General features: G+C 39.9%; 1 protein-coding gene across 2 annotated transcripts in view; it reads left to right on the top strand.

The window, feature by feature from the left end:
- negr1 (neuronal growth regulator 1) overlaps positions 1-14,402 on the top strand; it is a 161,044-nt gene that overhangs the window by 35,234 nt on the left and 111,408 nt on the right. For both annotated transcript variants that reach the window (XM_042483651.1, XM_042483650.1), the window contains exon 2: positions 13,862-14,100. In XM_042483651.1, the coding sequence (XP_042339585.1) occupies positions 13,862-14,100 (239 nt within the window). The remainder of the gene's footprint in view (positions 1-13,861; positions 14,101-14,402) is intronic.

Below are 14,402 nucleotides of genomic sequence, written 5' to 3'. Positions count from 1 at the left end.
GGGTAGTCCCTGCCAGCTCAGAAACGGTAACAGAAGTACGCAGAGCAAATAGGCTACCTCAGAACGGGTGGCTAGATTTGGGAAAGCAGATGCTAAAAAATGCGTTCTATGCTCAGGAAATGTCACCAGAACCACTACATCGCAGGAAAACAGCGGCCCTCTGAAGAATCGTTTGAAAGTTTTAAATCCTCCAAAACATGCCCAAAAAAGGGGGGAGAGCATTTTCGGATGCGTTTTTCTTCACTGAATTCTTGTGTTTGTCTTTTGAGCAATTCAGCATTTTAGTAAAAAAAAACTCAACAGTTGTGTCTTTTAAAAAACTCCTAGCAGCACAACACTGTGGATGTTTTGGCATTATGGTTGATCATCGGAGAGCAAATAACTGCAGCAGAGCATTAAGTTCATTTAATGGTCTGGATTTGTAAGCCCTGCTCCTAATATTGGTTGTAATGACACAGTAGCACATAAATGAAAAATTTCTGTAGTTGCGCCAGAGCAGTGAAGACGTGCATGTGGCCAGCTGGTCTATATCAGCTCTCTTTTATAATCACAGATCAGTCACGTTCTGTCAACACATTGAGGCGGCCTTAATAATGTGACAGGCTTCCACTGTCACATCTGATTGTTATGCTACTGTTGGAGGTTACGTGGGCTGCTCCTTCTAGCTTTACAATCACTGGTTGTTGTGATTGCTTTTCTCTTAACCTCTTAAACTCCAGATGTTGTAGTTTCTTACCATATTTAGTGTCGACATCTCCTGCATTGTGCTTTCTGTTCTGTGCATAAATTTTTACGTTAGTACACTTAGCTACATGTAGTACAGTTTGTACACGCTAACTTTTGTAGTGCACGGACTTTAAGAGGATAGTATTGTCTCATATCAAACACAGCCATTGCACACTTACTGGAAGTGGATAGGTTTGACAGCTATCTGTTTTCTGCTTGGCAAAACATTATCGACAATATTCACTGTTACACTCCAAAACATGCATGCCAAATCTCCTTGTTTGCTCACTCGACTCTTTTGATATTCATTTATTTATTGTGTTAAAAATGAACATGCTTTCAAGGCACGTTACAAATGTCACTGACTGATACAGGCTGGCTATCACCATCTGATCTACCAAGTTAATGATAGTCACGGCAAGATTATTTATCTTTATTATTGCCTAATCTGACATAGTGACCGTTGGAACAGTCAAACAAACAAGCCTTAACCGGCATTTTCGAACATGTAATTAGAATTGACTGTTTTCTTTTGCACTATTCTTTGGTTGGTTTGTTTGTTGATGGTCTTTGAAAAAAGTACATGTTCGAAATAAATATTTAAATCAATCAAAGTGTCCATCGTTTTGCAGTTTTGAGTGTTATGAGTGCACAATCCAGGTACTTCAGCTACTGCACAGCTTTTTGCCATACTTCTCAGTGTCAACGCACTTATGCACTCAGAATAGCAAGTGTAAGTTAGTTGGGCAGGCCGAAGACTTAAGATTCCAGCCAAAGCTTTAGGAAATATTGGTTATATATTTATTTTTTTTTACCATTTTCTGACGTTTTATTGATCAAACATTAACTGATTAATCAACAGATTAGTTTTTCATAAAAATAATTGTTAGTTGGAGTCCTTGAATGGCCATTGAAATATTTACGAGAGTGTATACATTTCCGTGTTGGTAACCTACCCATCTACCTGGTAGTACAACCACGTCATCATCTAACACTACACTACTGGCCCCATACATAGAGAAATGACAGCCACCAGTAAGTTATCAGGTCTACTGTTCTCTCCACACATTATACCATATTTGAAATGAAATGGAGCATAATTAAAAAACTCCCAGGGTTCAGGCGATATTATAGCTCTCAGAACCCCATGTGTGCTTGTCTGGGGTTTGTCAACCTCCCACTGCTCTCCTCATTTTGATCTGCAGGTCTTTAATATACAGAAATGCAGTTATATGGCATATTTATATTCTCCTCTCCCTCCCTGTTATTTCATATGATCTCCCCTCCCTTCTTTCCATATGGGAGGAATTACACAGACATGCATTCATGCTGAATGTCAAATGCCAGTCAGTCATTATAGGCTCACAATTGCTGCATTAATAAGACATTGCAAAAACTTGCAGCCGTGAATGACCCTCATTGTTTTTTGGTAGATGGCGGTGGACTTTCAAGGATGACCCAAATGTGCCTCTTAGGGAGAAAACCTCCCTAAAAATGTTTGCTAAATTGTCAGTCCCACTTCCTGCTGGAACCACAGGGAGGTGGCAGTGTGTAAAGTCGAACCATCGGTTTTGAAGGACGAGGTAATTTGATTTGGGAGATACATTGTTGGTGGTCTTTGCATCCACAAGTAATTACAGTCACATGACAAATACCTTGAGGAACAAAGCAGTGTGCTAGGTAGTGTATAGCCCTCTCATCCGTATTAGTGAATCATACAGGCTATATGCACAGAGTTCTCCACTAGGAGTCCTAAAGGCTGCGTTACAATTAAAGCGCAAGGTTAAAGTCCTGTTAATCGCAGGGGTAAAGGGCTGTTTATTCTGTTTTCAATAACAGCTCTCCTTTACTTCTCCAAGGTAGTGTTAGCTGCTGTGAACCGTGGCAGGGTGATCTGAAAAGACACAGTTAAAGGCCATTGATAATGCCTCACTCTCCTCGGACACGGAGTGCATAGTGGATCAAATTGCTTAGCTCACTCTCTCTTAGGAGCAGATATACTTTTGGTACGATTACTTCTGTAACATTTTAATGTGGCTTTCTGAAATAAGAAAATGTATGTACAATGAAGTGGATTGTTTTATTCAAGGAGTCAAACTGTGCCTGCTTTGCACCGCAGGACGCCCAGAGCGAACCAAAATAACTGCAGTGATTTAAAATGTGTCTTAAGCCTGCAGCATGTTTCAATTCCATGAAAGAAATACAGACTCATTCATCTCCTAAGTGTTTATCACCATGAGTCATTGCTAAAGGATGTTCAAATGAGAACTATTTGCCAGTAAATCTGTGCAGTCGGTGTACTCCTGTCCTTTGTTTGGATCTTTTTTTCTTTAAAATGGCTGAATGTTAAAAAAAAATATGCTGTTTAAGCATAGTAGGTGCTGCTGGGGTACACTGTGTTGTATTTCCAATGGTTATCTTTGTGTAGTGATTGTGATTCAATGGTACTGATTTTGTAGTCCAATAGTGTGTCCACAGAAGTGCTCTCTCTATAACTCTACACCTTATGAAAAAGATTCCCAGACATTATTGTGTTTGTTTAACAGGTAATGGCGCAGCAGACTGCTTAAATGTTTGATCCTGCTTTGTCTCGCTGGGTTCTGACTGTGGCATTTAACAGTATCTGGGTGGGCAGCAGACTCAGTTTTGATGTGAATGTATTACGCAGAGCTCATTCACATATTTATAAGGGGGGATTGTCTGGGGTAGAAAAATGCTGGTCCATTACGTCTGAGCAAAGGCTTCTCTATATCCTTTCAGAATTCCAGCCCTCAACTTTTTATGCAGCCATTAATTTGTGAGCCCCATTCATTTTTATTCACTGGAGGTTGCATTCATTCAGTCAATGTCAATTCTTGCAAAAAAAAGAAAGAAAAAAGAATCAATAATGTGACTTAATCCAGAGATTACTTGTGTAGAGCTTTGAACGATTTTCTGTACATGATTCAGATCTATAGTGGAAAGACTGATGTTGACTTGTGCTCGAATTTGAAATAAACAGATCTCACATGTGAGGGCTAGAAGAGAGGGAAAAGCCTCTCTCTGTTGTTCACACATAAGAGATGACTTTCTTGTAGTTGTGGACGGCTTTGACTCAGCTGCTTTCCACGCTTGTGAAACAAGACAAAACCATTCAACCAAAGCCATTCATGCACGGGTCACTTCATTTGTATACACTGGTGGTGGGGGGGGGGGGGAGGTGAACCTTGAGGGGACCCAGAGCTGAAGGGGACAAGGTGATGGCTGCACAGAGTTTGTTGTAATAACTGCTGTGGAAACAACAGAGTAGGGCCCATCGGTTTTATATGTAGTCAGGGGTCTGACAGTTTCTAGCTGCACCCTTGGTCACAGGCTCAATCTGAGTGCCAGTTCAGACAAAAATAGTACTGAAATAAAAAAAGAAAAAAAATCAGAATAGATCGACTTCAAAGTCTTCACACTTGAAGTGATATTTTGGCGTTTCTATTGGCTGTGAGACAGTTTTATACTGTTCTCTGTGTCTGTGATGTTAGGTGTTGGTTTCAGCATTGGGTCTGTGTGGATTATAGCTGGAAGGCTTCAGATGTGTCCCTCCGGCCACAGTCAACAGGATTATTTTAGGGATTAAGAGCCTGGTGCTCTGTACCTTGGTTGCACAGCACTACAGTATGTCCTCATTCTCCCTCATTCTCTGCAACAGCTCAACGCCCCACCCCTAAAATACCCCAGCCTACAGCAACCAGACGCAAACCTGCACCTATGCTCAAGGGAAAAAGGAGCAATGCCTCTGCAGCAAAATTGGAAGTAGACAGTAACAGTAAAACCGCACAATTAAGAAAACAGTTACCAGTAAGTTTTCTGCTTATCAGCTCATCAGCTTCAAAATGTGTTTTAATGAAAAATAAAATAACATTTTATTGCAGTAGACTTTTTAATTGTGTCATATTTTTTCTTAAGATAATGTCTTCTGAATTTTACAAGGGCACACAGTATAAATTTTTATTTTCTATCCACATGGTGATGGCATTCAATTAAGCAAGACAGGGACACTGAGGAAGATTTTAACATAATGTACTCAAGGCCCTTTTTTAATCACACAGGTGCAACAACAAAAGCTAAGCCCTATGTGGAGACGTCTACTAAGAGCGCCTGCTATTTCAGTTCATGTACAGCAGCGCAAAGTGCAAAATGACTGAATGAAGGTGAATGGAAATCTGCTGGCATGGTCATTAATCAATATGATCTCAGACAGTTCTCATAGCTCATGAATCAGCTGAGCCAATCACAGTAACGTATGAGCACAGTAGCTCAATAAATGAGGAATGGGCTTCTATTGGAAATCATGTTGTGTGTGTGGACACCCTGTGTAATGGCACAGCATTCTGGTGTGGCACTTCTCAAATCTGCAGATTTATCAACATATCTGTTCTGCTGCCTTCAGATAGCTGCAGGGATTTAATGAACTGAAGGATAAGCTTTTTATACAGTACAACATCTCTTCCTAACATACAGCGTGGGAACAAGCTCTGGCAGATGCACAGTTAGGGCATCTTGATTGGAAAAAAAATCCTTAGGCTAACATTTGACCATGATGAAGCCATGATGATGAAGCCTCTCGGGGCGAGGGCCAATATTTCAGCCTGATAACGTGTAGCCAATGAATATTGGGCTTTAGACTTCCTCTTCTGAGTGCTGGTCATTTCAGCAAATCTGCATTAGGGCTGCCCCTTTAAAGTCAAAGATTCGAAGACCCCTCAGTCAACTGAGATTGCTTCAAGTCCAGCAGATGTTTTTTTTAGCTATTCAATGTGCTATGCAGTGTACTTCTGGGGACATTTTGGTCAGACTTTGCTGCGGAGTGAGTGCTCTTGACTTTCACGCTACTCTTTGACACAGAGCTGTGGACTTGCAGGCGGTGAATGACATGGAGGGGATACTTGGCACAAAGGGAGAGAGAGACTGCCCTTCTGCTTAGATGTGGTGAGAGTAAAGCTCACAGCAAGTTAACACGACACAGTCTCTGGCTTTTGTTTGATATCTAAAAATGTTGTTGCACCTTTGTGATCCATCATTAGCGGCGTTATCTTGTTTCTTGTTATCAGCCAAATCTAATTCGACTGATATCATTCTGAGTTGGGTACTGCCCTAATCTAAGGGTTTCTAGCCAAAGTGTGTTCCGCCTCTCCACATGGACTATTAATCTGCCGTTCAAATGGCAAATTACCAGTCTTATTTCCATCAGTCCTGTTATTGTAACAGTAAAGTAATGAAATGCCTTAGCAAAAAAAAACCTTTGCTGAAAAGACCTTGGCTTTTCACACACTGATCACAGCTAGCCTCCTTTCACTAGTGCTTCAACATCCAGTCAGTCAGTGTGAAATGCATTTTCTCATTTGAGGATTCATTGGACAGTTGAGCTCTGTTGAGGGCACTGAGTCGTTGTAAAGGTTGAAGAGCTTACAGTGCAGGTACAGTCATCACAGCATCTCTCTCTCTTCATGTGTGAAACAGCTAAAATGGAATGAAACATCCGTCCCTGACTTCACCATTAAGGGTATCCTCTTACATTTTTTATGGCTGTGTCACTCTCATTATACTCTTCAAAACACTTATTTCATTCAAGCCGGTTAAGTGGGTGCCGCTATTAACAGACACACAAAAGCATTGTCTTTAAGCAGATGTTCCCCAACAATGATACTGTGCACCACTTAGTTTCTGGCATACTCCAGTTCAACACTGACTGGAACGCGAAAGATTCCAGGTGGTCTTCTCAGTGGCTGAAGCTTGATTTATACTTCACTGATTAAGTGTCATTTAACAGGCTGCAGGAAAGAAATGATACAGGGCTGACTGTTTTGATAGATTTGAGTGTTGCTTTTTTATTTAAACGATCACAGATGTGATCATCTGTGGCAGACAAGCTATGAGTGGAAGTGGAATTTTTCAGGTTTTTTTTGTACCTCACCTGTACCAGCCACCTTGTTGTCCTTCTCTATAATATATCCACTAATATTTCCCCTCCTTCAGTAAGTATGCAGTGTTTCAGCTTAATGTGAGCTGCTATTTCTTTTGCAGATACCTCAGCAGGGCTTGGCCTTTGGTTGCTATAGTAACAATGTTCTGTCTCACTCCTCACTCTGTCATTGCATGACAACATTATGTTAACTGACGCTATGTACTGCAGAATATATTGGCCTTTAGTTTGTTTAACATGCCTGCTATAATCATTGAAAGTGACCAGGCTAAATGAAATGCTGAAGTTAAAGCTGCACTGATCAGTATTGTTATATTAACAATGAATCAAATGATTTTGTGTCAGAGGTTGGACAAAGTCATTGTTTTGAAAGTCAAAAGGAAGTCTAAAAAAACCACAATTCAACCCCCATGTCCTCATACTTTCTAAACTAAACACTTTGTGTTGTGACGTCAGGAATATAATTTCTTTCATTGACAATTTAGATTTGTTTCCAGGGAGATATTGAATTTAAAATGACATTGCTGTTTTAACATTATCGTAGCCGCTCTAGAAACAACATTTAGTTATATATTCAAAATGATTGAAATAATAATAATACAAATTAAATGCTAATCCTGTTCTGAAACTATTCTTTCTCAAAATAACTCCTTGTACTGTTTACAGCATTAGGTCTCTGAGAATCTCTTTCATATTCAAGCAAAACTGCTAAAATATGCCTAATTGAATCTATTTCAAATCCAATTGAATTGGAAATTGATTCTGAAAATCAGTGGCGATAACCAGCCCTAATTTCATCTAGTGTTTTATTGGAGAAAATAGGTTTAGCTGTAAGACTGACGTTGTTTCCTCTTTAATTTGAGTCTGAAAGAACAGAGTGATATTAGTAAGCTTACATGGGGTCTGCATGGCTTGCAGTTTAAACGTCCTGTGTGTTTATTATATAACTGTTATATAACAAAAAATCTCAGACTACAGAGGGACTCATCCAGAAGTGTTTTCATTTCTTCTGCCAAATGTAGAGAAAAAAAACTGCTGAATGTGATCTACTTGACTGTGAAACACTGAAATATGTTTGCAAGACGAGATCTGTGGAGCTGGTGCCAGGAAGAATATTTACAGTTGAGAAATCTAGTAAATGATTTTTAAAAAACAAATAAGAATCTGGGTCAGAATGATGCCCCAGTGTTAATTATGGCACCCGATCAAAGAGCTTGAATGAGTTTGGCTAAACGGATTACAATCTGCTTCTCTTACCAGCTGCCATACTGTAATTAATGGTTTGTCATCACTCTCCATTCATGTGAGGTGCCTCAAACACCAGCTTATCACTTTCTTCTTTTGCACATTGTGCGTAATCAGGGGGGTTTGAATTGAACTCTGTTATTAGACAGCCAAAATACAAAAAAAAAATTGCTTGTAATGAGCCTGGTTTCTCTGCAGTCACTCGTTGGAAGCGGGGATAAATAAAGGTATCAATTAGTGCATGTTTTAGATGTCAAAGCTGCTTCAGAGTAGATGCTCTGAGGTCTGTGGAATAATTACCTCAGCTTTGTATAAACCATGGGAAGTCTGTATCCTGGTGGGCTCCTGGAGAAAAGGGGGCTTGATGAAAGCAAAGCCCATCTTAGGTGTTAGCAGTTTTGTGCTGCTATGCCTGATTGAGGGGATGAACAAGGGAAATGTGGCAGAAGAAAGGCTCAGCTGACTTTGGAAAGAAAGTATCAAAGCGTGGAATGAAAGGAAAAAAAAAACTATCAAAGAAAAACAAGACTTACAAGAAGACTACTTTAAGATGAAGTGCCGAACTTTTGTCTCCTTCCTCTGGCAGTGAGAGTAACGATGCGTGTTTATTACGTATGCCTGCAAGTGAGCTCGCCTCTTCTTTTAACTTTAATATTTTCTCTGAACATCTTTTTTATCTGGAAAATCCAATACAGAAACTTTTTATGAAGACTTCTTAAGCTCGCTATACAAGATTACTAATGTGAAAGAGACGTGACAATATCTATGACCAACCAAAAGAAATGCAGCATAAAATGACGCGCGGATCAGCTCGACACTGCTTAATGCTAGTAGTTGCTAATCCTAACGTTAAGCTCTCGCTGCAAAATTAGCATTGGCCTGTTTTCCCCAGCCATGACTGCATCAACATTCCTCTTCTCCTCCTTTTCTTCAGACTTTTTTTGACACATAAATTGCACTATAGCGAGGTCGCGATACATGTTTATTTCGATTTTTCTCTTACCACTACAGCGGGTGATGCACACTGATGATGTTTTGTTCTTGCATACTAACGGCGATGGATGTACATTGTAGCCTTTGATTTAGTTGGCATTTTAATTTAAAATCTGTTTACATAAAACCTAAAGTCATACCTAAGTTTATAGCTGCAGAGTGTAGCTTGCACAAAACTTAAATTGCTAAAATCTAACAGTCTGTAGGAGGCTTTAGGATGTTTTCTCCACCTTACTCATAGCTCTTGCTCTTTCGCTATGCTACCCCCTTCCTGACCCCTTTAGCTCTGGCTGGTTGATGGAAAACTATCACTTCCAGTGTGCCGATGTGGCAATGTCATCGCAGATACTACAAGGGTATATAGGTTTTTTCCTGGCTCAAAATAAAGCTAAGAAATAATTAATCGCCGATTCGATTTCATTTCATTTTCGTCTTTAAGAATCTAATTGAACACGTGAAATTTAATTCATCGATCGACAGGTCATGCAGTTCTGTCAAAGTATATGCAATATGTTACTGTGAGCTTTAATTGAGGAAAAAAACATTTGGTTTGGATCATTAATTTTACCAAAAATCGATTAAGGTAAGTGCTTACAATTTGCAACCCTAGAACCGTGGCTTCAGCTGGCTAAAGCAAATCCTTTTTAACAAGCCATATATTTTAGTTCTAATCATTTTATCTGTGATTTCTGGGACACTACAGAAGACTCTGGTCGTCCGGTGTTTGGCTTTGCAGACAGTCCCTGCACACTTTAGCAGTCAGCTGCATATAGAGGGAAACATTATTTGTCCAGGTCGCAGGATGGCTCGTTTTGGTGAAAATGAGGTTGTAACTCGTTTTCTATTTTACCACGTTTGGATAGATGCTTTGTTTGTGTTTTAATAACGTTTTGCTTGTGAGTTATTGATTTAGGTAGTTTTATTCTGTGAATATCTTTCCAACTTGAACTGCAAAGAGCTGCATTCACAAAAGCCAATTGTCATTTGCAATGGTGTTTGTAAGCACCAGCTGGCGATCTAAAACTATATTAAAACATCAAGAGGACTAATAAAGACCTCATTTACTTTCTTTTGCATTAAAAGGGCCGGTACCCACTTTGCTGCAGTCCAGCCAAAGGCAGTTCTTTTCTTCTTCTTTGGAAGTTTTGGCAGGGTTTTGATGAGAGCTGGGGGTGAGACGAAATTTGATGAGACGGTTGCCTCGTAGTTCTCTATGCAGGACAAACCCTGGTAGACTGTGAAATACAGAATTTTATTTCCCTTGCAGTGTACGGCTAAATCAGCATTGTGTAGACTTGTTTGGCAAGGGCCATCTTTAAAATATCTTAGAAAACAAAAGTTTGTAATTTCCCAAATCCTTGCTTTGCGCTGGCATTAAGACGAATCTGTTCCGGCTTACGTTTATCTGCAAAGATGGCAAGCAGGTAAACAGTCCAGCTAAATTATCTTGGTGATGACACACCTCTCCATCTACTAAAAACATGCAACCTGCAGGCAACATACTCAGGGTAACCATTATTTCATCTCTGCTGTTTCATGATTGCAGACAAATCGAGTTGGTGATGTTTCAGGCATATTTGGGCCTCTCACAATCAATCAGTTTAGTCACAATACTGTCAACATGCATGTCTTCTATAGCCCTTTTTTTTTTTTTTTTTGCTGTTGTGCACTAACAGCAGCCCATATCCGCCGGTTGTCAAACTCAGGCCAGACTTGAGTTCAAATGTAGTTCCTATTTCTATAAGATAGCAGCAACAAAGGTATCAGCCACAGTAAACAACAACACCCGAGACAATGTGCTAATGTAAAAATGGCGTGTTGTGACACACATCTTTGTGAGGAGGAGAATAGATACAGGCGTCTGTATGACTCCTTGGTGTGAGATTACAGAGACGGTGGGATAACAATAATAATTTCGGGAGGAAGAGTGCAAAGACACTCAGCAGTGCTAAGCAAAAAACACAAAAAAGGGAAGGAACATCAAGGACTGATTCATCAAGATGAGGGGAAATGTTAAGAGTCCAAGTGGAGGTGAAATGTCCTCCCACCATGCGTCTGGCACTACGGCTTTGTTAATCCCAAATCTGTCCTTGAAAGGTGGCTGTTAAAGGTTTGTTTTCTTCTTCACAGCAGTTGTGGTCAGCAGTTTATTTACCCGTATATGCTGCTGGAGTGGCTTGAGATCTTTTCATTATTTTTCAAGCTGTAAAAACCGTCACCGTTAAAGTACATTGTAACTGACAGCTGGCCACAGCTTCTGATCTCTTTTGAAGGAGTTCACTTTTTAACAGCCACCTCTAATGCCTACCTGGAGTGAATATTTGATTCAGAAAGGACAATTTTGGGTGAGAAAACAGAAAAATCAATAGCAGCTCCACTGGAGAAAACATTTTTTATGGTTACGCTGCTTTACAAGGATGTAATGATGAAAGCCCAGCAAGTTGTTGACAAGTTGTTCACATCAGTGGTTGTGGGCAGGTGAATTGTGCATTAATGTTCAGGCCTTAAGCCGGCACTCTCAGCGCTCCCACAAAAGTGTGTTAAATTATTAGTCACTGAAGGCCTGTGATCGCTGAAGTAGGTATCAAGCCTCGCTACACTTTAAAGTCGTTTCTCTCAAAGGCAGAAAATGCATCTAAAATTAGCTTCTGTTTATCCTTTTAATACATTTTTACATAGGTCAAGTTACAAGAAATTGGGAGAGCTAAATTTGCACTCAACTTTTCTGTTGTCAAAGAAAAAAAAATACAGAAAAGGGATGAAGCTTGCCTAGAGGCTCCCTCAGTAAATCTTGCCTAGGGGCCAGGACCACCACAGCTCAGGTGGTCAATGGGCTAACTAACCAACAGGCCCATGTGGACTTTCCAAAGAACCTAGACTTCTTTCTTGTGTTGTTTTTATTACTATCTATTCTCCATTGTTTGCCACTTATTTGTCACAATATCTCAGGGGCTGTGCCTTCTCTAAGGGGAGACCAGCCCGGGCTAAACCATTGTCCTCTACCCACTTTCCTGACAGACATTTTCTTGGCATAGCAGGGAAAGAGCTTTGTGGTTAGTGCCAAACTGATTTCCTCGGTGGCTTTGCTACTGGTGCTGGCAGTCTGCATGGCATGTTGACAACAGCTAAAGAGCCAAACTTGATTGCCTTTTTTCCTACTCATTATTACAGTGTTTGTCACAGAATATGATGTGATTTCTGAAGTCGAACAGCACTGGAATGATGAGTAAAACAACTGCTTGTGACAATGATGACCCCAACATCATCATGTTGTACAATTTACTGACCCTTTGTGTGTGCAATTAATTTTCAAAAGTAAATTGTGTTGAGCTCTGTAATGGTCACACGGGAATGAGTCTGGTCCTAGAATACAGCCTATTCAGAGCCAGGGGTGTTTGATTCTCTGTGGCTGGATTGAAGGCCTATACTTTCCATTGATGTTCACATTGAAAAACTATGCGAATACAACCAGGGAGTTGGGAATTGTGAAATAAAATGAAGAACCATTTTTACCATGTATTTTATTTCTTTCCACCTTTCATCTGATGTATCCTCTCTTTCGTCCACTATATACACTGTGCAAGTACTTTTCAGATGTTGCTGTATTCACAGTGAATTCTATACCTTTTAACAGACTTAATATATTATATGCCACAGGTCAATGGTCTTCATATTCAGTTAGTTCACTCGAGACCCAAGCTTTTCGGGGCTCTGAAAGGCAAGCATCTTCAGTCAAATGACATGGTGCTCCTCTAAATGGTGCTACTAACTTTCTTTCTAAGTTGTTTCTAAGTTGTCTTTTCATTTCAGTGATCAGGGTCAGATGCAAAAAAAACTCTATTTATTTTGAACAGTAAAAGGTTTTTATATATAAATCTCAAATGTTGTGAAGCAATAAATTTTAGTAGAAATTCTCTGAATCAGCTGCCAGAGTATAGATATCTATTTTTACCAAACCAAAGCTTTGATTTGTCAATGAAAAGAATGCAGGGTTTTCCACACATTCATTTATTTGTGGTGGCCCACCACAATTAAAACATATGCTGCCACAGATAGATTTTCTACTTTTGGACCTGGACTTTTAGCTTTTAGGAGCGCTGTAGAAATACATATACCACTCGGTTATTTATAATATACATATGCAGAGTGCACTCTGGGAACAGACAGAGCAGCAGTACATTAGGCGTATTGAAAGTGAGACTTTATCATTTATTCTGAAGGCTCTAAAAGTTTCCATTCACTTGCAGCAGTTGCATCTCCAATCCATTGATCAGATGTGATCAGCTCTGAACAGAGCGATCTGTTATCCACACCGTGAGTCACAAACTGCTGCTGAGGTAAAAAAGAAGTCATGGAGAGCTCCCACACCCATCGTCAGCTACAGCCACACAAACACTCATTCCGTAGAAAACACTGGAATGACGAAGAATTGCACTTTAATCACATATCTTTGACCATTTAGAGGATCCAACAGCAACAGAGCAGCCATCCTTATGCACAGCTATTACTCATGGCTCCAGCTATTTTCACCTCAAGTCAAATCCAGTCTTAAAACAGCTGTAACAGTCTGAGTCACACTCAGGTGTTGAGAGTTTTGTCTTCTGTGACTCACTTTCTGACACATTTGTGCATATAACTAAAATTTGATACATCCTGTGGTCTGTATGCTCTCTGGTCTTGCATTAAAAGGAAAAACAAATCAGTATTCTAAGTTTTTCATGATGTCTGATAATATACATTTATCATCAGAACTTGTTTTTTGGAAGAACTTAACAAACACTCGATCCTGCACTAACAGTAAAAAAAAAAATGCTTACAAGAAACGAAGACATTAACAGCAGTGTCTTAAATGAAAAGAGTAGTATTCAGTCCACAAACATGACAATTTCATTTTTTTTTTCAAAATTTCTCCAGATCTAACTCAATTGTCTCTTGTCATTGTAGGTGCTACCTATTGGATGGGATCTCTAAAGGAGCCTGGCTGAACCGCTCAAGCATCATTTTTGCAGGGAACGACAAGTGGTCTGTGGATCCTCGTGTGTCCATTGTGTCCAGCGTGGGAGACAAACATGAGTACAGCCTTCAGATACAGAAAGTGGATGTATCCGACGATGGCCAGTACACGTGCTCTATTCAGAGCGAGCGCAACCCACGGCCAAAGCTCCTCAACCTTATTGTGAAAGGTGCGTATAAGCAGCTCTTGGTATTCTGTGCAGGCACTTGTCTGTTTGTATTAACTAGCATGAAATAACAATTTTAAGGATTTACCCCAATTTCCATTAGTAGTTTCAGATGGATTTTATTTGTCAGCCCTATATGAGGCACGCTGTCCCATATTTGATGGGCAGATGCGATATTTAGAAGAATATTTGCTTTAATTTCTGATTTATGTCCTCCTCTGCCTTGTTGTAATTTAACATCTTGTTTGTTAGTTATTACATGGATCATTTAGCCAACAGACTTTCCATAGCGAATTCGACAGTGT

This window comes from Plectropomus leopardus, chromosome 3, assembly GCF_008729295.1.
Source record: "Plectropomus leopardus isolate mb chromosome 3, YSFRI_Pleo_2.0, whole genome shotgun sequence".
Taxonomy (NCBI): domain Eukaryota; kingdom Metazoa; phylum Chordata; class Actinopteri; order Perciformes; family Serranidae; genus Plectropomus; species Plectropomus leopardus.
The sequence above is the reverse complement of the archived record's forward strand: the minus strand, read 5'-3'. Positions and strand labels throughout refer to the sequence as shown.